This window comes from Corylus avellana, chromosome 8, assembly GCF_965113065.1.
Source record: "Corylus avellana chromosome 8, dhCorAvel1.hap1.2, whole genome shotgun sequence".
Classification (NCBI taxonomy): domain Eukaryota; kingdom Viridiplantae; phylum Streptophyta; class Magnoliopsida; order Fagales; family Betulaceae; genus Corylus; species Corylus avellana.
Window position 1 is genome coordinate 7,192,503 of NC_142497.1, and position 25,334 is coordinate 7,217,836.

General features: G+C 36.3%; 3 protein-coding genes across 6 annotated transcripts; all 3 read left to right on the forward strand.

Moving 5' to 3' along the window:
- Nucleotides 1-5,539: 5,539 nt before the first annotated feature.
- On the forward strand, nt 5,540-15,046 carry LOC132164188 (Acyl-CoA N-acyltransferase with RING/FYVE/PHD-type zinc finger domain-containing protein). Its single transcript, XM_059574626.2, has 18 exons — nt 5,540-6,738; nt 6,823-6,909; nt 7,007-7,211; nt 7,308-7,416; nt 9,017-9,145; nt 9,265-9,346; nt 9,432-9,491; nt 9,571-9,623; nt 9,877-10,043; nt 12,588-12,798; nt 13,149-13,203; nt 13,304-13,360; nt 13,458-13,706; nt 14,003-14,067; nt 14,163-14,219; nt 14,299-14,392; nt 14,468-14,608; nt 14,689-15,046. Exons 1-18 carry the CDS (start codon nt 5,827-5,829, stop codon nt 14,767-14,769), a joined length of 2,814 nt encoding a protein of 937 aa, XP_059430609.2. The 5' UTR covers nt 5,540-5,826; the 3' UTR covers nt 14,770-15,046.
- Nucleotides 15,047-15,508: 462 nt separating this feature from the next.
- LOC132164149 (cyclin-dependent kinases regulatory subunit 1) lies at nt 15,509-16,434 on the forward strand. Its single transcript, XM_059574581.2, has 3 exons — nt 15,509-15,813; nt 15,910-15,970; nt 16,110-16,434. The coding sequence occupies exons 1-3, from the start codon at nt 15,761-15,763 to the stop codon at nt 16,251-16,253; spliced, it is 258 nt and encodes an 85-aa protein (XP_059430564.1). The 5' UTR covers nt 15,509-15,760; the 3' UTR covers nt 16,254-16,434.
- A 3,757-nt stretch (nt 16,435-20,191) lies between these two features.
- On the forward strand, nt 20,192-22,772 carry LOC148584056 (uncharacterized). 4 transcript variants are annotated; one of them, XM_088519177.1, is made up of 4 exons: nt 20,192-20,961; nt 21,050-21,068; nt 22,148-22,261; nt 22,349-22,772. In XM_088519177.1, exons 3-4 carry the CDS (start codon nt 22,179-22,181, stop codon nt 22,473-22,475), a joined length of 210 nt encoding a protein of 69 aa, XP_088375303.1. In that variant the 5' UTR covers nt 20,192-20,961; nt 21,050-21,068; nt 22,148-22,178; the 3' UTR covers nt 22,476-22,772. The 4 variants fall into 4 exon arrangements, with proteins under 4 accessions (XP_088375303.1, XP_088375300.1, XP_088375302.1 ...); XM_088519174.1 differs by lacking the exon at nt 21,050-21,068 and having other exon boundaries at nt 20,193-20,961; XM_088519176.1 differs by lacking the exon at nt 20,192-20,961 and having other exon boundaries at nt 20,978-21,068.
- Nucleotides 22,773-25,334: the final 2,562 nt, after the last annotated feature.

A 25,334-nucleotide genomic window follows, 5' to 3' on the forward strand; every position in this document is an offset into this window, starting at 1 on the left:
AAATTTGAGGGGATCGTGATCCATCCTCGACAACTTTAATGGAGAGTCTCATGTTTTTCAAGATTTTATTTTATTGTATTTTTTAAATTTAAAAGCAGTCGAAGAGATTTTAGTTACTTATGAGTGTAATTATAATAGTATATGAACTCTTAAAAAAAATAAAAAACCTATAGTAGCACCTGAATTCTAAAAAAAATTACAATAGCACGTGTTTGTTGGAAGCTACACAGAGAAGCATAGATAGTGGAAACTGTATGTGCTCTATCAAGTCTGACTGAACTATAGCCTAATCCAACCCCATTAATGCATCGGTGAGACCCAAGTACATGCTTAACCACTACGAATTTTCTTGAAGCCACTGAACCACAATCACCGAGGGTAAGCTTTTGTTTTGTTAGAGACATAAAATAATGACAAATTGATCATATGCTTGTGGGTGCACAACATTATTCAAACAAGGTTCTTTATATATGATTCTTGTTTTGCTAATTCTTGTATAACCTTTTTTACCCTTTTAGATGGCACAAAATAAAAGAAAATGTGTGACGATTACACAAAATAAAATATATAAAAATGGATAAAAAATCAAACAATAAACCCCAATAAAACCAAATTAGAGTTAGTAAACAAACACTAAGAAAATGTGTCAAATGAATGACACAACCTTATAAATTATTGGCACGAACACAAACAAAATTGGCCGCCATAAAAGCTAATTTGACATAGAATATCAAAGACGGCACAACCATGAAACATTGAGAGGGACACGACCTCAAAAGGTCTATCAACCCTTCCCAAACCCCTCACAATGAAACAATATCAAACACCAAAAGTTGTTGAGGGGGGAAGCACTAATTTGGAACTCAAAACCAAAAGTGTATATATATATATATATATATATTTTAAAAAAGGCAGCATCGTTCGAATGTTGCTTTAAACGATCGAACAATACCACATTGCACATAAAGATCAAACGGTAGCCATCTGCATGCAAATGAAATTTGGTCATTTCAACACAAGCATGTGGATGGGGATCTATTTAAAGGGCTAGGTCGAACCATAGACCCCAATTTCATCCATTTTCTTATACTAGACCCTAGAGAGAGAGAAAAAAAAATCTTCTTTAAGATATGTGCTCTTAGGGCTAGATCTCAGATTTGAGGTATAAAAGCTTACCTTAGTCTTAATTTATGTGTTATCTTTATGTTTAAGATGTGTTATACCTTCTAAATTGCATGTTAGTTGTTATTCTTCTATTAATAGTTAAAATATAGGCATTTTAGGTGGACAATATTGACCTTTACATGAAAAGTATGAGCTTTAAGGACTAGCTTTCTTTAATTGCTAAATATTGGAAAGAGAGGAGGCAGATCCCTCCTCCTCTCCTCCTTCCCCCTCTCCCCCCTCCTAATCCACCTACCCTTTTACGTGTTTTTCATGGTTTTCTTTGTTTTTGTAGGTGTTTTTGGGCTAGAAATCAGCAACTCTAGCCGCTACTGCCCGCCCTCCAAGGTGTTGTGCCTCCCTTCTCCTCCATCTGCTCCACCACGTGCCAACGCTGGTCAGTGCCCATCATCTCCTCTACTCCGGTCGCTGCTGATTTGCTGGCTGTGTTGCTTATTTTGTTTGTTTTGAATAATAGTTTTCTCTTTAGATTTGCTCTCGTGAGCAATCTACAAGGAAAATGATGTAGTTTCCCGATCGTTTTGGGTCGATGAGGAGTAGATCTAGTCTTCTCAGGAGCAGATCTGTGCTTTTATGACTGTTTTTCTGTTAGGACTGAGTTTTCTCTATTTTTTGTTGTCTATATTTTTGTTTGAATAAGGATTGTTTAGACCTTTGGGTTGTGGATGTGATCTGTTTTCAGAGCGAGGAAAATGAGCTACCTATACATTGAGTTGATTCTGTTTGGAACAGATCTGGTGTTACAACTGAAAAGTAGTCATATGTTAGCAGGTATTGATGTCATAGATATGTCTTGAATGCTTGATTTTTATGTAAGCATCTATGACTTGTAACATCGTAACTTCGGCTATGATTTTTCAGAGCTTTTTGCTCTATGATATAAGGGCGTTATGCTCATGATCCTTCTTTAATGAGACTGAAATTTTTTCAAAAAGAAAAAAAGGACTAGCTTTCTTTTAAACCCTAAAGGAGTGTTAAATCACCTACCTTTCAACACCTCATACAATTTCATTTGTTGTTGTTTTTTTTTTTTTTTTTTAAATGTGACTATGAGAAGAAAGTTAGGACTTTTAGAGTTTTCTAGTTATGTTTGTAACTTTGATTATATTTAAAACGTTTATGCATGATGTAGACAACACATTATGGTAATTTCATTATGTACTTTGAAGATATTTTTCTATTATTTTATGCGATCGAGATTATCGGCTGTCATAACGAGGTCTAAGTAAAAGAATCTAATAGTTTTGAAGTCAATTACAATTTTTTAAAATTTGAGAACATTACAATCGAAGTATAAGTTTAGAAGTTTAGAAGTAAGTGTAGTTTCCTCAAAACTTTTGTAATAGAAGATAAAAAGGACACCTACAACTTGTTGGTCCTCTCCATGGAGATCTATGGCTGTGGGTTGTTGGTGCTCACCTTGGATTTTTATTTTATTTTTGTCAAAGTTTAGCATATTTACTAAGCCACAAACTTCAATGCCTACCCTAGTATTAAAGGTAGGTTGGATTACACTCTATTCATATCTAATTGTTTGGCCCATTAAACTCAAAAAATTATTTTTAGTTTTATAATTTTGCAATTAGAACCCAATTTGAAGCTAAATACCCATGCAGGCCTGTCGATTATATTTCTCGACAAGCCTTGAAGTTCGATGTCAAGCAAATTAAACGTGTGTTTTAATTCAACACGACACATTAGTTACGAAAGTAACAGGTTTGTATATGCAAAGTGACTGGCTTTAGCTTTTTATATTTAACAAGTGTTTGTTTGGTACAATTTTTAAATTGGTTTGATTAATGGTGAAAGGATAAATTTTCAAACACTTACTTGAGTTTTTTTTTTTTTTTTAATGAAAACCTTTGACCATTTTTGAAATTTTAATAAATTCTTTAGTTAGATTATTTGTAAAATATAAATTTGGTTATAGGAATTCTTACAACTCTGCTTTTAAAAAGTGGCATACGTCATTTAAGCATGTGAGAATCATATGCTCTCTTATTAATGCTATTAAAAAAACATGTGATAATTATTAAAAAAATAAATGTGTTTCTTATATGCTAAGGGATACAATCACTTTTTTAAGATGCTGGGTTATAGGAATTGTTTTTTTTTTTACATGTCTGCACAAGAAGAGAGAAATGGGGGAGGTGAGATTCCTATTGTTAGTTAGAATAGTTTTTGGCTTGTGTGAATAACACGTTCTTCGAGGTAAGTTTGATCTTCACATTCTCTGATTTCTTTCTTCAAGTTCCCTTAATCCCTGCAAAACATTAACATTTAAGAGAACTCGACACGAATATTGGCGGAATCTCACTCCAATGCCCAAATCAGTATATGAGAAAAGTATATGCGTAATGCACAATAGTTCAATCTGAGGTTTATACCTGGGGTATATGGCTATTTATAATATGAGAATATATCGTTAGACCTCAACTATGTCTTTTATATTAACGTGAGGTGAGTGTGCTGAGAGTTTGATTTGGACCCGGAGTTTAACTCCAATTCAGCTTAAAGTTAGACAATTGGCCCAATTCTTCAAGGAGTTATAGTTGGACCCGGATTGAGATTCTTACTCTAATTTTAGCTTATAACGGATATCTAATCCGGATTTTATGGGATAAGACTTATCTCGGATATTCAGGGGTTGAGACCCAATTGCATCCTACCTAGGTTTAAGGGATAAGGATCCGTTGTACCTTTCGTATTAAAGTGGCCATTTTTGTTTGGCTCTTTTTCCAATAGATGTTTGTCCCGGGACTGGTATGTGGTGGACAAATCTTGGTCCCATGATATGTCCAATCTCGATACCCAATATGGCCGTTACCTATCATGTTTTCCCGAGATAACTTTATTATCGGGAGTAAGTATTCTTCGTGCCCTCTTGGAATATAACTATCCTGGGGGCCTTGGAATCTGGACCATGAATTGGCAACTCTTTGTGGGCCACTATTTGGCATTGAAGCCCATAATATTATGATGGGCCGGTGTATGTGAGATTATTCCCAACACCTACAACACAATTGGTAAGAAATTTATGTTTGATGTGTATTCGAAGTTATTTTATATAATTTTTTGCGCCTCTAAATCCAATTAATTAACTAATATAGTCCTCATCTACTCGGGCGTTTAGTGATTGTGCATTTTACTAGGGGTGTAAACCCGGTTCCAGTTAGCGATTATTGGCTAAAACCGCTAACTAGAACCGGGGTAGCCGGTTGGTCAATTTTAAAAATCGAAACTTGTAATCGGTTACCGATTATATAATAATGGCCAATTATCGATGGTAGCTGGTTATCCAGATCGGTAACCAAATCTTTTAAATAATTGAGTATTTTTGGCCTATTTTGTGTATTAAGCCTATTTTATGGGCTTAATTTAGCCCTTTTTTAAAAAACAATTATAACTTTTTTGCCCAATAAGCTAAGCTTTGTTATGGTTATTCAAAATATATATATATATATATATATATATATATATATATATATATATATATATATATAAATGATGTCATTTTATATATATATTTTTTAAAATAATATATATATATACCCGGCTACCGGTTATAACCGGGTCTATATAAATGCAAAAAAGGGGTAATCGGATAGGTGGCCAATTACCAGTTATTTCCAACCGCTTTTAAAAGCGGTTGGCTAGTTAGCTGGTTACCGATTAGTGGCTGGATTTATGGTCTATATAAATGCAAAAAAGGGGTAATCGGAGAGGTAGCCGATTACCGGTTATTTCCAACCGCTTTTAAAAGGGGTTGGCTAGTTACCCGGTTACCGGTTAGTGGCTGGATTTACACCCCTACATTTTACAACAATTACGTAGCAAGTCATTTACGGAAAGCGTGATGGTTTTATTACAATAAATGTACTTAACTCTTAATGGAAATACTTCATTTTGAAGCATCAGCGAGATAAAGTGGCTTATAATAACTATATTTTTACCATTATGGCCTAATAAAGAGTCTGCCATGTTAACCAACCTGAAGCCAAGAATGCCATTTATGATTTTCCCTAAACTTATTAATTCAGGAAGAATAAGCGAGGATTGCGAAGGCAATAAACTAATATATTTATAGCCATAGGGCCTCTAAATAGGCTCTAATCCCTCAGGGCTATGGTAATTGCAGCGTTCCGTTTGCCGAGGGTTTTTAAGCTGTTTATTATTATTATTATTATTATTTTTTATTTTTAGTAAAAGTGTTTTAATGCGTTGTAAAAGTAATTTTAATTGTTAGTTTCAAAGGGTTTTTGTATTTTAATTATTTTATAATTGTTAAAATTAAAAAAAAAAAAAAGAAAAAAAGAAAAAAAGAAAAAAAAGAAAGAAGGTGGTATCGAACAGGGTATTGGGCTCTCTCCCGACTCCCGAGTCTTCTTTGTCAAGGAAAACTGACCTGTACCGTCTTTTTCTATTCCCTCTCGACCAAGTTTTTCGTTTTTCTTTCTCGGGAACCCTAATAGGTTTCCACTCTCTCAAGCAAATCCACAATACCTCGATGTTAGCTCTCTAATTGAAGCTTTTCCACACCAGAATTCGGTCGTTGTTTTTCGCTTCTTAACGCTATTGAATTGGGATTTCAAGCTCAGCGAACCAGCAATTGCCTGGGTTTGAATCGATCCGCGCTGGTCCATGGCGAACGGTACGGATTCTGAGGAGTTCGTGTTGCTGTCTCGGGTGCGGACGGGCCACAAGCGCGAGTTCGCCTTCGCCCTGAAGGCACAATCCGAGATCTGCGGGCCTCTGGGTCGGACACGGTCCAAGAAGACACGGAATGAGGTCTTTGCGACCTATTCCAGGAAGAGATTCAAGCGCTCAGATGCGAAGGAGGCCAACAACGATGCCGTTACGGAGAAGAAGAAGGCCAAGGATTCGGAGGATGCGATGAGCGAAGAGGAGGCCAAGAGCGACGTGGTGGACCTCGTCAGCGACGACGAGCCGAAGAGCGTGGTCGGTGAATCCGAATCGGTCTGCGAGAGGGTGTCCAAGGAAGACGCGTCGTTGCCAGTTTCCGACGAGGAATTGAGGAGCGGAGTGGTGGTAACGGCCGTGAATTCATCGAAGGAAGAAGAGGAATCGAAGGAGGATTCGGCTGCAGTCGTGTTAACCAACGAAAGCGAGCGGAATGAGGCTCAAGAGAAGAAGAGCAAGCCTGGAATTGATAAAACAAATGAGAATTTGGCCAAAGATGAGAGGAATGAAGGGAATTCGATCAGTGACGATGGTAAGGCCGGAGATAGAGTGGTGGAGAGGCCTCAGAGGCGGTTTACACGGTCGGCGTTGAAGACAAGGGTGGAGGAAGAAGAGAGTAATAAGAAGGTGTCAGTGTTGAAGCCGAGGGTGGAGGAAAAATGTGCGGTTGAAGAGAGTAATACGAAGGTAGATGCTGATATTGATTCCACAGTGCGTAGGCCATCGGTTGTTACTATGCCATTCGAGACAGTGAAAATGTCGAATTATAAGAAGTTTCCGCACAAGTTGAAAGATTTGCTTGATACGGGCATTCTCGAGGGAATGCCAGTGAAGTACGTCCGGGGTGTCAAGGTATTACTTTTGATATTGCTTGTTAGTTGATAAACTGTCAATGGCAATGCGAGGTGAATTCATTATGTGTCTTTTGCATTTTAGGCTAGAGTCCCCGGAGACACCGGGCTGCAAGGTGTGATTAAAGGTTCTGGGATATTGTGCTTTTGCGGCAAATGCAAAGGAGTTGAAGTGGGTATTAGATCATTTTTATTTTTTATTTTTTGATGACCCATGATTGTTGCTCTATGAATCATTGTATCTGTGTTTATTTTTATGTTGAATGTAGATTGTTACACCTTCCTTGTTTGAGCTGCATGCGGGCAGTGCAAATAAACGTCCACCCGAGTATGTTTACCTGGAGAATGGGAGCACTCTCCGTGATGTCATGAATGCGTGTGTAAAGGCTACGTTGGAGTCACAGGAAGAGTTTGTCCGAAATGCCATTGGTTGTTCCACTCTAAGGAAGTCTACCATCTGTCTGAATTGCAGAGGTTTCTTCTACATAATTTTTATATGTTATAATATTTATCCTCATATATATATATATTTGCAAAGGAAATGTGACATTTTGGCTGTTTGCATTACAGCACGTCGTCCTGAAGCTGACAATGGGACTTCAATGTTGCTATGTAAGTCATGCGTGGAGTTGAAAGAGTCTCAAGCTAGCCCTGCTCAAACTGCTGAAGCTCGCTATGGGTACGTATTGTTAGAGTTTATTTCCTGCTGTTGTGGTTATATGTTTTATGTCACCTGAGTTACCTTTCTGGCATTGGTAGGTAGATTTTGTTTGTAACATGGCCTAAACCTGTTAGTTATCTTGAACTGTAGAGTTTGTTGTGATCATAGTGTGCAACATTTTATCACATTGAATTAACATACCATTTGCTAGTTACATTTATTATACCATTGGCAGAAAAATTTATAAAATGAAGCCTACTGGTTTACCAATTAGCAGATACATATACATAGGAAAGATTGAGTTCAGACATTATTCTTAGGCCCATTATGGAGTTGAGGCTGCATTTTGAAATTACGAGTATAGGTTCTGCCCTTGGCCTTGTCACAATGGTTTAGGTGTAGAGTGGTGATTAGATAGGCATTAAGTTCAAATCGATTGCGGTATGTCTAAGGCTTTGTTAAATTTGCATGATTTGGGCTTTGCCACAGTTAATAATACTGATGCAAGGTGCATCAATTGCATCCTTCTCAAATTACTAGGCTAATTATGTACTTTCCTGTAGTATCACTTTTCGTTAACAACCATTGAAAAAGAAGAAGATGAACCCTAGTAGGTGGGGAGTACACGAGAGAAACACAATTAGCCTTTATTATGTTGGGCAGTGCTTCGAAGCCAAGCATGGGACTACTAGGTAGCTTTTTGGTAAGGCTTTGTTGTGCTCTTGCAAGTCCTAGTGAGAGTCTAGTTTTTTGAACTTTACCTTCATTATGGTTCAACAACTCAGCATTTGATTATAGTATTGACTCAAAACAGACTTGAATGCACTTTGCTTGATTAAACGAGGAAGGTGTAAATAAATTATATGGCAAAGCGGTTATGTCCATGTTGGTGATTTTTCACCCTCTTTTTCAACATGGAATTATGGCACTTGCCTTTGATACATAATGCCATTGTCGTAGTAGTAGTTATGGGGCATGAAGATTGTTGGGATCTTTTCTATAATTCTGTGACAGGTTTTTATTATATTAATTTACAGTTGTACGTGCTGTCATGAGTGGAACAAAAATGAAATTTATTTATTTATTTCTCATTTTACATGCATATGTTTGCTTCATGCAAAAAGTTGGTGTTTGCAGTGAGTTCACAAGTACACTGACTATCATGGAAAACATAGCAAAGATCTAAATACCTGAATGTGTAGGGGTGACATGTAAATTAGGCAATTCTCTTTTTTCTGCAAAATAAAATGATTAGAGCGTGGGGTGTGGCTCCACTTTTTCCTGTGCGGGTCATTTGGCATGAAAGAAATACTCAATATTTTCAATGGTATTGAGCTCGATCAGAACACCCTAAAAGTCTTATGTCTTTATAATCTTTGTATGATTGGATGACTGTTCTAGGCAGCTCTAATACTTTTTCATTTCCAGGTTTTCTTGCCCTTTGAATTTCAGATTGTAAAATTTAGGTGGAATTTTTTGTACACCTACTGTTACTTTATTTTTTGGTATTCTTTTATATAATATCCTTTATTTATGGTAAAAAACACAGATTTTATTTCCCCAACTTTTTTACAAACTCAAGGATATTAAAATTTTGGTTTTATTTGGATTATTTCAGATCACCAAAGCGAGTCTTGGTTCCAAAGTCAGTCTTTGTTCCAAAGTCAGTCTTGGTTCCAAAGTCATCTGACAGTGTTTTGAAGTGTAGCTCATCTCAAACTAAGAGTCAGGGAAGACTGACAAGAAAGTAAGTGTTTTTCTAATAATATATTATTCTTTTCAATGTCATATCGAGTCTTTTGCCGTTTCATAATTATTCTGATCACTCCTCTAACTTACAACTTTCCTCCCACATTCTTTTGATAGAGATCTACGCTTGCATAAGTTAGTTTTTGAAGAAGATGTGCTGCCAGATGGGACCGAAGTAGCATATTATTCTCGCGGACAGGTTATAGCAATAAAGATTACTAAACCAATTGTTTTGTTTAATTAATTGGATTCATCTGTTCTGAGTAGTGATTTGTTGTGGGCAGAAATTGTTAGTCGGTTACAAAAAGGGATTTGGAATCTTTTGTACTTGCTGCGACTCTGAGGTACGTTTGCTTCTGCTGGAATTGATGTTCTGTTTCAATATGTAGCTAGCTATTGATTTCATTTACATTTACCGAGCAGGTTAGCCCCTCACAGTTTGAAGCTCATGCTGGTTGGGCATCACGTCGCAAACCGTAAGTGTTTCAAAACATTTTGCTGGTTGGGGTCAAATTATGTGGTGTTGGCTTCACAGTTGTCCTGCAATTGATGTCCAAAATCAGTTGCTTACTCTTTTTCCAAATGGCACAATTTAGTTAGCAAGACCTCTGTGGGCCAGGTCCACCCAAAGTCTCTGGAGGATTTTTTGAACTTGACAAGAAATAAGTTGTATTAGCTTTCCTCTTTTGTTTCTCTCTTCATTTAAATTGGGGTTGTCTCTTTTTGCAGTTACCTACACATTTACACATCTAATGGAGTGTCTCTCCATGAGTTATCTATATCCTTGTCCAAAGGCCGTAAATTGTCTACCAATGAAAATGATGACCTCTGTTCCATCTGTCAAGATGGAGGGGATCTTTTGTGCTGTGATGGATGTCCACGGGCTTTTCACACAGGTATGTTTTTGTTTTTCTTGAATAAGTCCTGTTCTTGAAACCTTATTTATTTATTTATTTTTTCTGGTCGTGAAGGTCCAATTACTCAGACATTTTTAGCGATTATTTTCTGAAACTCGGTTATTTCATGGAAAATTGTAAGAAGAGAGGTTGCTTATTGAACTAAAAAAGAAGAAGATAAAGGTTACATTGTAAGAGATATTGCAATGAAAAAAGCAGATTGGCTGTTGTATTTTTTTTTTGAATGTCAAGGGATTGCTAGATTGGAAAGATAAACTTAGATGTCGAGAACTGTTGCTATTGATGCCTAAACTCAGGAGCTCTAGCCTTATGAATTAAGTGCCTGACCTAGTATGGCTAGATATTATTTTGTGATGCTTTGCCATCGCTAGGTGCACCATTCAGCAATCAAAGGCAGTTTTTGTAAATTAAGACATAGTTTTACATAATAATGTTTTTCTTTTATTTCTTATTCAGTTTCTAAGGTCATTGAGTCTGGAAAATAGTTGGAGAGACACAGCTCCAATCCCATTTGGTTTATACTACCTTGTGGTTTTCATGTATTAACTACATATTGTATCTAAGAAAGCAAGAGAAACATTTCACATTTGGTGTATGATCTCATACTAAGATGTGATAAACAACTGGGATAGGTTCATAACTTCCAACTCTTCGATATTTGGGACGCGCTGGGAAAAGATTTAAAATTCGAAGCATGTTAGGACACTATTAATTTACTTCCTTATGCATTGTTATCTATTTATTTTTTCCCTTGTTTCCTTGTTCCTGTTGTCTATACATACATCCAAATTAATTGCCTTTATGTGTTATATTTTGTTTTTAATTGCAAATAAATATATTTTGATCTCTTTGTTCTCCCTTTTTTTTTAACAAAATAAATTTGGTGAAACTATTTGGATTTTAATTATAGCAACTATCAAAATGAGAAAAAAGGGGTTCCGGTTCCATGCCCATCGTTTTATTATTTATTTATTTATTGATAAGTAATAAACCAATCTCATTAAAAGTGTAAGGCATTCTTAAGTACACTGGAAGTATACAAAATGAACCACTTAACTAGCAAGGGCAAAATGAACAAGGAAATCATTAAAACTAATCAACAAAGGAGACACATACACCGCAGATACAAAATATCATAGAACAAAGATAAAATTTTCCCCAATGTCCTCTTTGTCCTCAAAGTACCTATCATTCATTTCTTTCCATACACACTAGAAAAGGCATGTAGGCACCATTTTCCAAAAGGCAACACTCCTAGGCCTGTCAAAAGACCACCAACAATTAAGCAGATCAATACTTTTAGGCATAACCCAAGACATCCCAAAACAACGAAAAAAGGAACTCCAAATTGCAGAAGCTACATCACAATGGAGAAGAATATGATCTACTGACTACCCATTCCTCTTGCACATACAACATATGTTCATCACGATGGTGTGCTGCCTTTTGAGATTATCTAAGGTGAGAATCTTGTCTAGAGCTGCCGACCATATAAAGATTGCCGCCCTCGAAGGAGCCTGTGTCCGCCAAATGCTCTTCTAGGAGAAATGACTCCCTTAAGGAGGAACCAATGAGCAGAATTAGGATTTGACCTTGAACAAACCTTTTTTTTTGGAAGAAGCCGACAACAATTGATCATGTCCTCTTCTTACTCTAAATGAATGCAATACCTAGTAAAAAGAAGCAAAGACCTTCACCTCCCAATCCTGCGACGCTCTAGTAAAACTCACATTTCACTGGTTGGAACAGCCCATAAACTTCAAATTAGCAGTATAGAGGTGTCCTTAGCGCAAGCGAAACCAAATAAAACTGGAAAAGCTACTTTTAGAGCCACTTCCTCGCACCACTGGTCATGCCAAAAGCTGATCTTGGTGGCATCCTCCACTTCAAATCTAGTAAAGCTAAAAAAGTAATCCCACCCTTTCTTGATATTCTTCCACAACCCCACCCTAAAGGCTCTAGCAGGAACAAGAGAGCATTACCCTCCCCATAAACTTCCATATTTAGAATCTACCGCCACTCTTCACCAAGCCTTTCTCTCATGCCCATATCGCCACAACCACGTGTAAGAGAGCGTGATTAAATACCAACAAATTCCTTATACCCAACCCTCCCTCAGAGATTAGAGAACAAACCTTAGACCAAGCCACCAGGTGGTATTTGAACTCTTAACCTAGCCCACCTCACAAGAAATCATGTTGGATCTTCTCAATATGTTTGGCAACACTCGCCGGAAGAGGGAAGAGAGACATAAAATACGTAGGCAGATTTGCGAGAGTACTCTTGATGAGAGTAACACTCTCCCACTCTTAGACAAGTACATCCTTTTCCAACTAGCCAACCGAGATTCGAGCTTCTCAATAAATCATGGTTTTATTGTGACTGTTCTTGTGAATGGCAATCTTTCTTATTCTTATAATGAATTGCTGTTCAGTGGAGACTAGCTGGGTTAATTTTGTCATACAGATTCGTTCAATCTGCTTGATTTCCATTCATGATGTTAGTTATTTTGGCCAATTGCAGAGTGTGTTCCTTTACCAAGCATTCCCAGTGGTACTTGGTACTGTAGATATTGCCAGAATGTGTTCCAACAAGAAAAATCTGTGGAGCGTAATGCTAATGCTGTAGCAGCTGGAAGGGTTGCTGGAGTTGATCCTATAGAACAGATAACCAAGCGATGCATTCGTATTTTTAAAACTCCAGAGGTTGACTTTGGTGGATGTGCATTGTGCAGGTTCTCTAGTAACTATTCTTGCCATCAAAAGTTACTATATCTTAGATTACTCATTATTTTCTTCTAGCCATAATGTTTTGTGTATAAATTAAAAAACAAAAGTAGCTCTGCATCTAAAAGACCAAATTGTATCTATACCTGATGATCGTATGTTATCTCGTCTGTAATTGAACCTTAAGGTCCTGTCCGTGATTAACTGGGGCTTTATTTGCTTGCTGCTGTGTATCAAGACTATTTTTTTGACCTTTTATATATGGTGTTCGTTGGTGTTTATTTTTTGTCGTACTAATTTTAAATTTACACGGTCAACATAACGTTTTTTTAATTGTTGTTGCTCTTGATGCTTGCAGAGGCCATGATTTCAGCAAAAGTTTTGGTCCTCGCACGGTTATTTTCTGTGACCAGGTAGTTTATATTCAGATCATGTTGTCAAATCTTATTTTTGAAATGCTTTACATTTCTAGTTTGTTTATTACGTACCTAATTACGTGCACTGTTCCCTCAGTGTGAAAAGGAATATCATGTTGGCTGTTTGAAGGATCACAATATGGAAGACCTTAAGGTGATAATTATTTTGGTTATATTTTACAGTTCTATTGCAACCAGAGTTTCTTTGCTGTTTATTTGATCTGCAAATGCTGACAAGATTTATTCACCAGGAATTGCCCAAAGGGAAGTGGTTTTGTGGCACAGATTGCAACAGAATTCATTCTGCTTTGGAAAATTTGGTAGTTCGTGGAGAACAGAAGCTTCCAGACTCACTTCTGAATGTTGTAAGAAAGAAGCATGAAGAAAAAGGGTCTGATAGTGAGGCTAAAGTTGATATAAGATGGAGGGTTCTTAATTGGAAATTGGCCTCTTCTATTGAAACTAGACAGTTGCTTTCAAAGGCTGTTGCCATTTTCCATGTGAGTGGAGTGATTATCCATTGTTATACTTGTGATTTTCCATTACATGTGAATTTTTTCTTTGATTTTTCTTTATAGTAAGCATCTGGAAGGTCAAATGATATGGAGTTAGTTTTGACAATGAGATAACTTGTTACATTATTTATTTGCTTGGTACAACATATGCATACATATTCTCACATAGCATTGATGCATTGGTTTTGCCTTGTGTGCTTTTACTTGTCTGATATTTATCTTAAAGGAGATGTCATTAATTAAATTACTTGTTTGGTTTCCTATTTATTTTTGTGCTTTAGGAACGGTTTGATCCTATAGTTGATTCCGCTTCAGGCCGTGACTTTATTCCATCAATGCTTTACGGGTGAGCAATTCTCTTTCTCAATCACACCCTGCTTGCTTTCCTTGTGTTATAATTATTTAGCATCTAGTTGAATTTTATTTTAAATGGCTTTGCAGAAGGAATATCCGGGGCCAAGACTTTGGTGGGGTTTATTGTGCAGTACTAACAGTCAAGTAAGACTAATGTCTCCCTGTGTTTTACCAATGTTGTAGAATAGATATATTATTCTTATAATTGTTCCTTCTAATGCAGTGAATCAGTCGTGTCAGCTGGAATGTTTCGAATATTTGGGAAGGAAGTGGCAGAGCTTCCTCTAGTAGCAACAGACACTGATTATCAAGGACAGGTAATTTTACTCTACTGGGATTTTTACTTTTGGAATGGTGGTACCTATTCTAAGTTGATGATGTTGTTATTGTAGGGTTACTTCCAGTCTTTGTTTTCTTGCATTGAGAGGCTCCTTAACTCTTTGAATGTGAGAAACCTTGTGCTACCAGCAGCTGATGAAGCCGAATCAATATGGACAAATAAATTTGGTTTTAAAAAATTAACCCTAGACGAGGTACGTGTTTTTGTTCACATATTCTGTTTGGGAGCACAAAGAACTTTTAAGATTGATGTGTGCGCCTTTTTATGTTGCAGCTTAACGAGTTCAAGAGACATTACCATATGGTGATTTTCCAAGGAACATCAGTGCTGCAGAAGTTAGTGCCTGCATGTTGAGTTGTTGAGGTGTTGAAATAGCTGGAAAATTTTGTGAAATGGAGAAGGCACTATTTTGCAGAGTCTTTTCCTTCAAAATGTATAGAATGTTTGTCATTTTGGTGTACAGAAAGTAGACATTATTATACCCATCCTACGAGTTGATATATTCTTTTTGTAGCACAGATATGAGAGAGAGAGAGAGAGAGAGAGAGAGAAGAGAGATCTACTGTAGAAAATTAGATCAGGTTTTTGGAACAAACTTTTCCAAATTTTGAAATATAAAATTTTATGTGAACCTGGAAGTATGTCCTCAATTGTCAATACCAGTGTTGCTATACTTGTTTATGGATTGGAATCTCATAATTTTACCAATTTTAATCATTTGATGATGCTCTTAAATTAGGGTCATGGCACTAATTCTTATACCGGGTTGATTTCGCTTAGGTGTAATTTTTTCAACGATTCAGATTTAATTTAATTTTAAAAAATTTGAAATTAAATTTGGCTATTGGTAGTGACCATAGCTAGTAACCTAGAACCTCAGTGACCAACAATGGCCATATTTAGTGGTAGGTCACATGCCCTTTCATATGCCATGAAATATTGCTGAAACCTCTTTTGTCGGTGCAAAAGAGGCAGAATCTCTATATTTAATCACTACAAAAAAAAATTCAAATATATTTTGATTTTATAGCCGTTGCGCAACCATTCCCTTTAAAAACGGTATCCAGATTCTAGACGAGACGACCCATCATCCAAAAACTTGAAAAGCGGGGAAATTCAAAATTTTGAAATTCAAAAGGCACAGAATTCTCCGTCAAACATATTCTTTTTTAGGAAGCTAATTTACTTTCTGCCCCCACAGAAAAAAAAGTTCCCCCTATTGTGCCTTTCTCGGTGAACTTATCAAATACTGTTTTTTGCGTGAAATAATTCAATTTCCCTATCATCGAATTGGCGTCTTTTGTGACAAATCGAGTTGTGAAGGATAACGGAGATAGAGAGAGAAATGGGTCAGATCCAGTACTCCGACAAGTACTTCGACGACACCTACGAGTACCGGTAAGGCTGTAACCATTTTTTCTTCACAGATTTTTCTTTTCCCCCTTTCGTTGTTGTAAATATGGTGAAATTTTGTCTCTGATTTTGTCTTTTTAGCCATGTGGTGCTTCCTCCTGAAGTGGCGAAACAGCTTCCCAAGAATCGGCTCCTCTCTGAAGTATGCAAAATTAGGGTTTCTGATTTTTTTTTTTTTTTTTTTTTTTTCATTTTCTTTGATATTTAGTAAACCTATGATTTGCGTGTTGGTATACATGGATTGGATTTCTAATTAGTTTTAAGAGGTGATTTTGATTCAGAACGAATGGCGTGCGATCGGGGTCCAGCAGAGCCGTGGGTGGGTCCACTATGCGATTCATCGCCCCGAGCCACACATCATGCTCTTCAGGAGGCCGCTGAACTATCAGCAGCAGCAGGAGAACCAGGCCCAGCTTGCCAAGTGATCCATCATTCCAAACAAATTTGCTCGTAAATCTCTACAAGTACAAGTGAATTGAATGATTTAGTTGAATTTGTGTCTGTTGTATTTGTTAATTCTCCTGTTTGGGGAATTTTATACTTGTCATCTGTGCTGCTGCAGAGATGATAGATATATGTTAGTTTACCTCTGGTGTGCTTCTTTGATGTTGTGGATTTAGTTTCGATGGTGCTTCTTTTGTTTTTCTGCTCATTGTGCTTCTGGTCTTTCTCTTGTTGGAGATCACAAAATTGGGTTACTTTTTTCAGAAATTTGTTAGAGAATTTTTTTAGTTTAGATTTATGATTTTGGGATCATTTCATTGCTGATATAATATCTATGGCACATGCTACATACGGATAAGATAGGATTCGTAGAGGATGTTTGGTATGTGGAATAGATTCATGAAATGAAATAGCTTTTTTTTTTGTTTGATTGTACACCATTCCTTGGATGGCGACCCATATAATTTTTATTTTTTTTATTTTTTTTCTTTTATATCTGGGATATTTTAGAAATTTTGGTCCAATTCCCGTGAGAGCGTGTGTATTGTCACCAAATAAAAGAATAAAAATGGTTATTCTACTTCAACTTCTTATATTTACAAGAAAGTTCATTCTTATTCTTAAAGGAATCGTGTACTTAACTAATGTTTTAGGGGTGTATTTGGTACTATCTCTAAAGGGTAGTTCAATCAACTAAGGACCATACTTCATAAAGTGAAGGTCTCTAGTTCGAATTTCTCTCCATCCTTTTGTACGGACATGTCAAAACAAAAAGGGTGTTTTTGGTATCGATTGTTTTGTTTGATGTCTCAATTCTGCCTTGGATTACATTTATGTGCTTGATCCACCTGCTATTGCTGTAAACGTGGGACTAGCTTTAATATATATATACATGCGCTCTCTCTTTTGAGCACTTTTTTTTTTGCAAGCCAATTTAAGGATAAATTTTATTTAAAGTTTTTATAATTTGATATTAGAGCCGTCACCATGTTGAGTATGAGATTAAATGAACTATGACTTTATGACCAAATCTTAGAGGGGGCGATTTAAAGTAATTTTAGAAGTTTATCTTGAATTTCTCTAAAAATAAGGTGGCTTTTAAAATTATTATTTGATCAAAATTCAACAATAATCAATTATAAGCTTAATGATGATTTTTAAAAGTCACATTATTTTTGAAGGGACACAAGAGTGACATAAAAACTTTAGTATTACTTGTCGATTTATAGGTTGGATTAAAAGTAATTCTAAATACTCAGCTCTCATCCCACTGACCTAATGTTGCAGTACCCATCGGTCATTATTATTTTTTTTTAAAGGCTGATCCATCAACTTAGTAGAATGAGAGTTGAGTATATTGCATCACTCAAATTAAAATGTCTTGACATTGTGTAAGAGTATAATGTTAAGGCCTTCGAATGAGGGGAGTTCTCTTGTAGCTAGATCTTTTAAACCACAATAATTTTTAGTTAAAATGGGATTCACATAAGTCTTTGCAAAGTCTTAAAACTGTGTATGGGGTTGATGCTAGTCCAATGTTAGAAGTACAATGAAGTTGGTGACCTGATGACATGCGGGACTATAGGAGCCAGCAACCGAAGCCTTGGTGAACTACGGCTGTGACTAAAATAGTCTTAAGGTAGCAAATTCATTGTCTGGTAAGTTCTGACCTGTACAAAAGACGTTCTTAACCATGTGTGTATTAGCTTTTGATTACCTTTCTTTGCAAGCTACTTTTTAATTGAGTAATGTTTTAGTAGGCAAAATCGAAAGGTAATGAAATAGTTTCAAACAACTATTTGGCCATTTAATTGACATTTATTCCTCTGAAATAGTTATTTTAGCGGGAATAACTATTGTGTGATTTAAAGCTTCTCATCCGAGTGGGGAATAGTTTATTTAGTGGTCTATAAATTTTATAAATTAATACAATGAATTATGAATAAAAATATATAATTTACAATATAAATGAGACTAAAATCTATCCATTAATATAAATTTATTCATTATTTTATAATATTATTTATCCTCATATACTCTCTCATAGTAAATAAATCTACTTGCTTTATACTACTTTCCTACTTTTGTTCTTATTTTATTTTTATTTGAAAATAGAAATAGTACATTAAAATCACTTCTAGTTAATTTAAAAATAAATTTTTATTTTGAGAAAGTAAACAAAAATATTTCTTTGCGTTGAAAAAAAAAAAAAAAAAAAAGTATCCAGGTAAGACCCAAAAAAAAAAAAAAAATGAAAAAAAGAAAAAGAAAAAGGTGGGGTTATACTTATACTTATACCTCTAGCACGTGCGATCCAATTGCCCAATTTTGTTATTTTCTTTAGGGGAAAGTTCATGTACCTCCTCAAACTACTACCTAATTGACAATATCCCCCAAACTTTTAATTGTGGCAATTTTCTCTCAAACTACAAATTGTCAATGTTTTCCACAAAACTACGCTTAGTAAAATAAAAACAAAAAATATTAAAACGTCTAGAAAAAACTTTCGCTCAAAAAGATAAATATTAGTTTAAAAAAAAAATTCGTTTAAAAAACATTTCTTTTAAAAAAAAAAAAATCGTTCTTTTTAAATTAAAATTTATCGTTTTTAAAAAAAAAATTAAAAAATTAAAAAATTTATTTATTTATTTATTGAATTTATGGGGTATTTTTGTCTTAATGAGAAATACATAGGGACATTTTTATCTTTTTGCTAGCCTTAGGAGGAACATTGACAATGTTTTGGTAGTTTAAAGAGGATATTATTACAATTGAAAGTTTGAGGGACATTGTCAATGGGGTTGTAGTTTAAAGGATTGAGAGCTCGTAGAATTCCTTTTAAATTTGAGATTCTCAAGTTTATAAATCTCAGCCTTCAATCTCATCTAAGCGTCTAAAATAAGTCTTGTTTTAGAATTTAATGAAGAAGCTACCTTATTAAATTTTTGTCACTTATTAACTTTCTCATTAAATTCTGAAACATAATTTATTTTAGACGCTTAGATGAGATTGACGGCTGAGATTTATGAACTTGAGAATCTCAAATTTAAGGAAAATTCTAGGGAATCTCAATCCTAGTTTGAGGGGGTCATATAATATTGTTGATTGTTATACTTTCCGAGTCTGGCCAATCCGACTCAAAACTAGCAGAACCTCAACTCGTCGAGCATCTCAACCAATCGAAGTGACTCAATTTTCAGAGCTCGTATAATTCACACGAGGTAACTCATTCGAGATTCGATATGCTTAGTGCAATGTTGTTTCACGTTAGGATTTATCAGATTCGTTCAACTCTTTAAAATTTTTCCTTTTCATTTCCAAATTGAAGAACGTATGGCGTGTTTAAAATTAGGGTTAGTTGATTAAATAATTTACCTTTCTCAACTAAAAATATCCTCACTGCTTTTCATTCGAAGATTTTTGTTCTTAGAGCTTTCGTTTTTTGGAGTTTTTGTTTTTAAGTCGTAATTGTTGCAGCGAGAATTTGTCTATGGTTGTTTTAGCTCATATAGTTTGAATTAGATTCTTTGCTGATTTTCATTATGTTACTGTATCTTAGTCTTCTGGTCTCGATCTTGATCATGTTCAATGTTTTCCTAGATTAGAGAGGTTCTTGTAACACATTTTCTAGTTCCTATATGTAATTTGAGATATTTGAATGGATAATGGAATGGATAGGTGAATTGAATATGAAAGATGTGATGATAATAAGGAATGAGCACTTGGAGAAGCCCAAGAATCTCCAGGCTGATTTAAAAGCCCAACTCGCAACCAGGAGAATCCTTTCCTCCAGCCCATAGACTAATTCCTGAACGTGCCAAGTGTCCAGCCACTTCTTTCCACCACACTCCTTGCGCCATGTGTCCCTCCTATCAATCCTTCTCCCCAAGCGCACAAGGCCTTCTTCTCCCTCTCTTCTTCTCAGCCGCCATAGCCGCTTTATTGAAAGACCAATTTTCACTTCCTCAAAAGTGTTCGTGCCTTTCTTTTTTTTGCAAGCCAACCCTAGCCGTATCTTCTTCCTCCCTTCTTCTCAACTGCCCAAGAAATGCTTCTTGCCTGGATCAAAACACCATCTGACGCACCAAAGAAAGAAGACGCCATCATCTAACTTTCTTTGCGGAGTTTTATCAAACAACTGGACTTCATTGCAAGAAAGCCTCTCAAAATTCGAAATTTTTTTCACCAAATCTTGCTCCCCAATTCTTCTTTCTTGATTTCTTGTTTGATCTCCACCTTCTCAGGAATCAACTGTAGCTTCTTACAATCCACGGACTGGCACCCGGAAAACTAATCTAAAGCCTCATCGTTGTTGGCCATGTTCTGGCTGATATCGTCAAAGCTTTCTGTCGTTTGATCGTCGACACCCTCTAATGGAGTGTAGGGATTTTCTGGATTAGCATGTCGTCTGCGTCTTCTTGTTCAAGATCTTGTCCCACCCCTTCGCTCAATATTTCATTCAGATTGTCAAAAGCCCTCTGATTTGCTTCTTGTGTCCCTACTTCATCTTCTTGAAACCTGAACTGTAATGCTTCAACAATTTTTTTCCACGTGTTATACAATCCAAGACCTTCAATCTCGTGAAATCAACTGAGAGCTTCTCCTTTCATGTGAAATACAGCAATGGGAATTCGATCCCAAATTGGAGTTTTGTGATGTTCGAAGAACTAATTTGCCAAAAAGATCCAGGTAGAAGGATTTTTACCTGTAATCTTGGAAATTCCATGCATGCTATATGCTTTTCTTGATTATTTGATCTGCAGCCTTTATCTTTCAGCAAAGTATTGATGCTTGCCGTGAGTGCTGCCAATTGTTTCTTCATCTTCAATAATTGATTCTGGAGCCCTCCGCCATTGTTGAATTTGCGAAATGTTTTTGTAGAATCGTCTGTCTCTGATACCACTTATAACATATTTTCTAATAATTTGAGATATTTGAATGGATAATGGAATGGATAGATGGATTGAATATGAAAGATGGGATGATAATAGGGAATAGCACTTCGAGAAGCCCAAGAATCTCCAAGGCTGATTTGAGAACAGCTAATCTCCATGAAACCTTTTACTGAATAATCCTTTCATCCTTATACAATTCTCTTACGAATCTTATATAGAGTTTGCCCCTAAACTCAACCCTAACTCTTTGGGCTTTACTCACTAAAGGACTTTGTCCCACTAACCAAATATGTCCATTACACTTGGAGGAGCTCCTACTATTATATCCCTTACAGTTCTCTGTAATTAATGCGTGTATAATGTATTAGAACACTATAATTAGCAACTAACTTTTTGGAAAAAAAATCCTGCAACAAGCAACATAATGCTGACACATATATTGGCCATTGGTGCAGACTATCAGCAAGACCATCACCCGAGCTCATTTCAATTTCTAGCCCTATAAATTTTAGTGTTTTCTCTTCTTTCTTTTCCTAGTTATCTTGGTTATGATTAATTTTTGAAAGCTAAAGATTTATGCATGCATTATTTCTCAGAAGTTAGAATCTTCATAAGCAGGGGTAGGGATTGGATGTCAGAGAAAAGTCAGTAATGGATTGCTGTTGTATATGTCTTGAGAAATACTATTTAGTAGACTGCTATACTACTGCCACACAGCTGGAATAATATGATAGTGAAAATAAGCAATTGATTTTTCTTTTTTACAAGCTCTTGTTGATTTAAGGCTGATTTTCACTGCCACGTTATCCCAATTGTGTGGTAATTGTATAAAAGTTTACTAAATAGCATTACTCGTCTTGAGAAATACTATTTTACTGTTATATATTTTCTGGCATGCTATGTAGTCTAATTGAAGACCCAGCTTTCTTATCTGTGGATGCATTAGTTGTAACAGATGTTTTCTTGGTCATTTTTTTCAGGTCATACTTTTAATTTGCTATAGTAATCTCAATGTCGAGATCACGCAATGCCATTGTTGTCACTGGCTTAGTTGTTTTTGTATCTGCAGGCTTGGCATTTCCCTTTTACATGGCGTAAGTAAATTGTCATTTTTAAGGTATGTACTGTGGAGAGTTGTATTCTATTGAGTCAGTTATAATAACATGGTTTCTATTATTCAGATCATCAAGACAGCCTGTTATTGACTCATCAAAGCCACTGCCACCGCAGGCAACTTTCCGAGGGCCGTATATAAACACCGGCTCGCGTGACGTTGGACCTGACCATCGAACTTACCCGAAGAAATGATTTATATTGTGAAGGACCTGTTCTTGGTGCAAGTGAAATATGTGTTTGAATCGTGTACACTTTTGGCAGATAGACGTTTTTGGATTCTGGACCAAGGAGGTCTCTTCAATTTACTACTGCTGTTTAAATGAGTGGGCTTAAGATTTATGCTCATGACCCAGCATTATCTTTGAGTATGCAATTGACTGGGTGTATGAGATTTCCTTTGTATTTTGGACTGATAGGGGAAAGATATGTATGAGATAGAGCATCTGATATAGATTTTATGCATCAATTAGAACACAGAATAAATATTTTTCTCCCAAAGAGGGACAAATAAAGGTTCAAGCAGTCAATAGGGGTGGGCTGATTGGGTGCTGCAATGTGTTCCATGTTCCTGCTAGAAAGAAAAGTTTGGCGCTGTATATGATCTCTTTCTCTCACTGGAGAAGCCAAAAAAAAAAAAAGGGTGAAAAATCTTATGCCGTCGTCACTTTGATAAATTTAGTGTTAAGCCGTTAATGATTCCAGATTGGAGCCAAACAAAATCTAATCTCAACCTAGTTTGGAGAAAATTTGTGTATGAAGAAGTATTGTTCATAAGACAACTTCTTAAGGGTCCAAAAAGAGAATAAAATTATGGTAAAAAGCCTTGAAAAGGCCATAGGTGAGGTAGGCTTGTGGAGTGTTCAGACTGTTGAAATGCCACACCCACGTTAAATGAGAATTGAAATTGCTTTTAGCCAAGAGAGATATAGATCCAGCTCTACTGCAAACAGTATGTCAAACAAGACGGATTTGGGCGTAGATTCAAATTCTAGTTTGCTTGGTTTTTTCTGTTTTTTTCTTTGGGCGGCAACAGTTTCTGCAATCGTACAAAATTTCCTAACTTCTGCATGTGGACATGGTCAGAGAAATCAAATAACAGCTAGAGAAATGCTATTCAGCATTTTTAGTTTTTGTGACATGTTCAATGCAACATTAGTTTTTTTTTTTTTTTTTTAATTAAATTAATCTAAAAATGAATTGAACATGTCACATAAGTTGAAAAATAACATATTTTTAACGACTATGCCGATATGCCACAATGCTAGTGGATTATTACATAACAAGGCGAAATCACTAACAAATTACATCAACCCGTGCAAAGGTCGTATGAAAATTTAGTACGAAGAAAGGGAACTTCGCTTCCTTGGTAGGCAATTTGTAATTGAATTGATCTTTCTAGTAGTTGCGTGCAAGTTACATCCCTCAAAATTGTGGAGGTCATTTTTCTGCCAAAAAATAATTTCTTACAATACCTGAAAATCAGCCAGTGAGATTTGGACAACTATTAAATCCTCCAAGAAAACTTTTCCCTCCGGAAATTACCGTTAAGCTCCATTAGGCAGTGCAGTGGCCACGTGTTACTTGCTGGTTATAGATTCATCAACACGAAACAAAGACAGAACATTCAATGATGGCGATGACGATGGCGATGGCGATGTCGAGTGTCAAAGGGTGGGCAAAATAGTACCTAACAAATAAACAAGTAGTACAAGTATCTTACTATTCTTAGAATATATGGATCATAAACAGGTCATGTTAGCTAGCTGGCAATTTGCCAGTCCTCAGTCAGTCCCATCGGACTCATCAGTTCACACCATTTCAAACTTTCACGCAAAGCTCTAGACCCCGCAAGAGCAAAAACAGAGCAACCCTCTCTCTCTCAATCTCTCTGATAAAATTTGGACTCATCAGTTCACAACCATTTCAAACTTTCACGCAAGGGAATTGCTGCACTTACAAACAAGTTGTCCCGAATCTTGTTACCTTTTTTAAATAAAAAGGTAGTTAACCCAGGTTGGGTTAACCCATGCAAATGTGGATGGAATGCTGATGGAGTGCTGCTCCGTAGCATTACTCTTGCTCTGTTTCTACAGCTTGAGTAATGCTACGGAGCAGCACTCCATCCGCATTTGCAGGGGTTAACATGAAGGCCTTGAATGCATGGAGATGTGGCCTAGACGACTCGCCAACCGGTACCACTGTACGTTGGTATTGAAGAACCAACAATAACCGGAGAAAGCTTCTCCCAAATCCATTCGGCTTAAACAGAGAAATTCCCAAAAAAATTCAACACATCGACCAAGGAAATTAGGACTCAACAAAAATCAACCTTCTATCCGAAAACCAATCATCCAAATTCCATCAAAATAGTAAAGAAATCACAAAATTTGAACCAAACCCATAATCAGTTACCCAATGAAAAACAAAATATAGCCAAAAATTCTAAACCATTTTCGAAATCAAACAAAAAACCACCAATTCTTACTATAATCGGTCCTAACAATAAAACCCATCAAGATTTCATCCCAACAAAACCTATACCCATTCAGCCTAATAAAGAGAATGTTGTGCTATCATAAAGGGTTATTTGAAAGGTCAGCCAATGAAGGGGCTCAATCCCTTCAATCCCTAAATCCCTCACATTTTTGCAATTTCTTCTATCCAAACACACAAAAATTTTATTGTAGAAGAAAAGAAAAAGTCTTTTTAAGTTTTTGAAGAGTTTCTTACAGGGGAAAAGGCCATGGTGGCGGTGGCGCTGCTGCTTCGTGGTGGCCGGCGCTCCTGTTTTGTGGTGGCCGGTGTGGCCGGCAGTGGTGGATGGTGGTGGCATCCGGTTGTGGTGGTGGGTGAGAGGGGTGGGAGGCATTGAGAGAGATAGAGAGAGAGGGGGGCGGGAGATTTCGCATTGATGGAGGTAAAAGGAAAAATGAAAATGAAACCAATCACGCGTGGGATTTGTTTGTTTGTTTTTTTTTTTTTTTAATAAAAAGTAGTTAACCCAGGTTGGGTTAACCCAGGCAAATGCAGATGTGGACTGCCGGAATAGAG

Bases quoted from the DNA above. Each gene is read 5' to 3' on its own strand.
- LOC132164188 (XM_059574626.2), top strand. From the start codon at position 5,827: ATGGCGAACGGTACGGATTCTGAGGAGTTCGTGTTGCTGTCTCGGGTG. The intron at 12,799-13,148 runs GTTCTCTAGTAA...TGATGCTTGCAG, and splicing joins GGTGGATGTGCATTGTGCAG to AGGCCATGATTTCAGCAAAA. The intron at 13,204-13,303 runs GTAGTTTATATT...CTGTTCCCTCAG, and splicing joins CGGTTATTTTCTGTGACCAG to TGTGAAAAGGAATATCATGT.
- LOC132164149 (XM_059574581.2), top strand. From the start codon at position 15,761: ATGGGTCAGATCCAGTACTCCGACAAGTACTTCGACGACACCTACGAG. The intron at 15,814-15,909 runs GTAAGGCTGTAA...TTGTCTTTTTAG, and splicing joins GACGACACCTACGAGTACCG to CCATGTGGTGCTTCCTCCTG. The intron at 15,971-16,109 runs GTATGCAAAATT...ATTTTGATTCAG, and splicing joins AGAATCGGCTCCTCTCTGAA to AACGAATGGCGTGCGATCGG.
- LOC148584056 (XM_088519177.1), top strand. From the start codon at position 22,179: ATGTCGAGATCACGCAATGCCATTGTTGTCACTGGCTTAGTTGTTTTT. The intron at 22,262-22,348 runs GTAAGTAAATTG...TCTATTATTCAG, and splicing joins GCATTTCCCTTTTACATGGC to ATCATCAAGACAGCCTGTTA.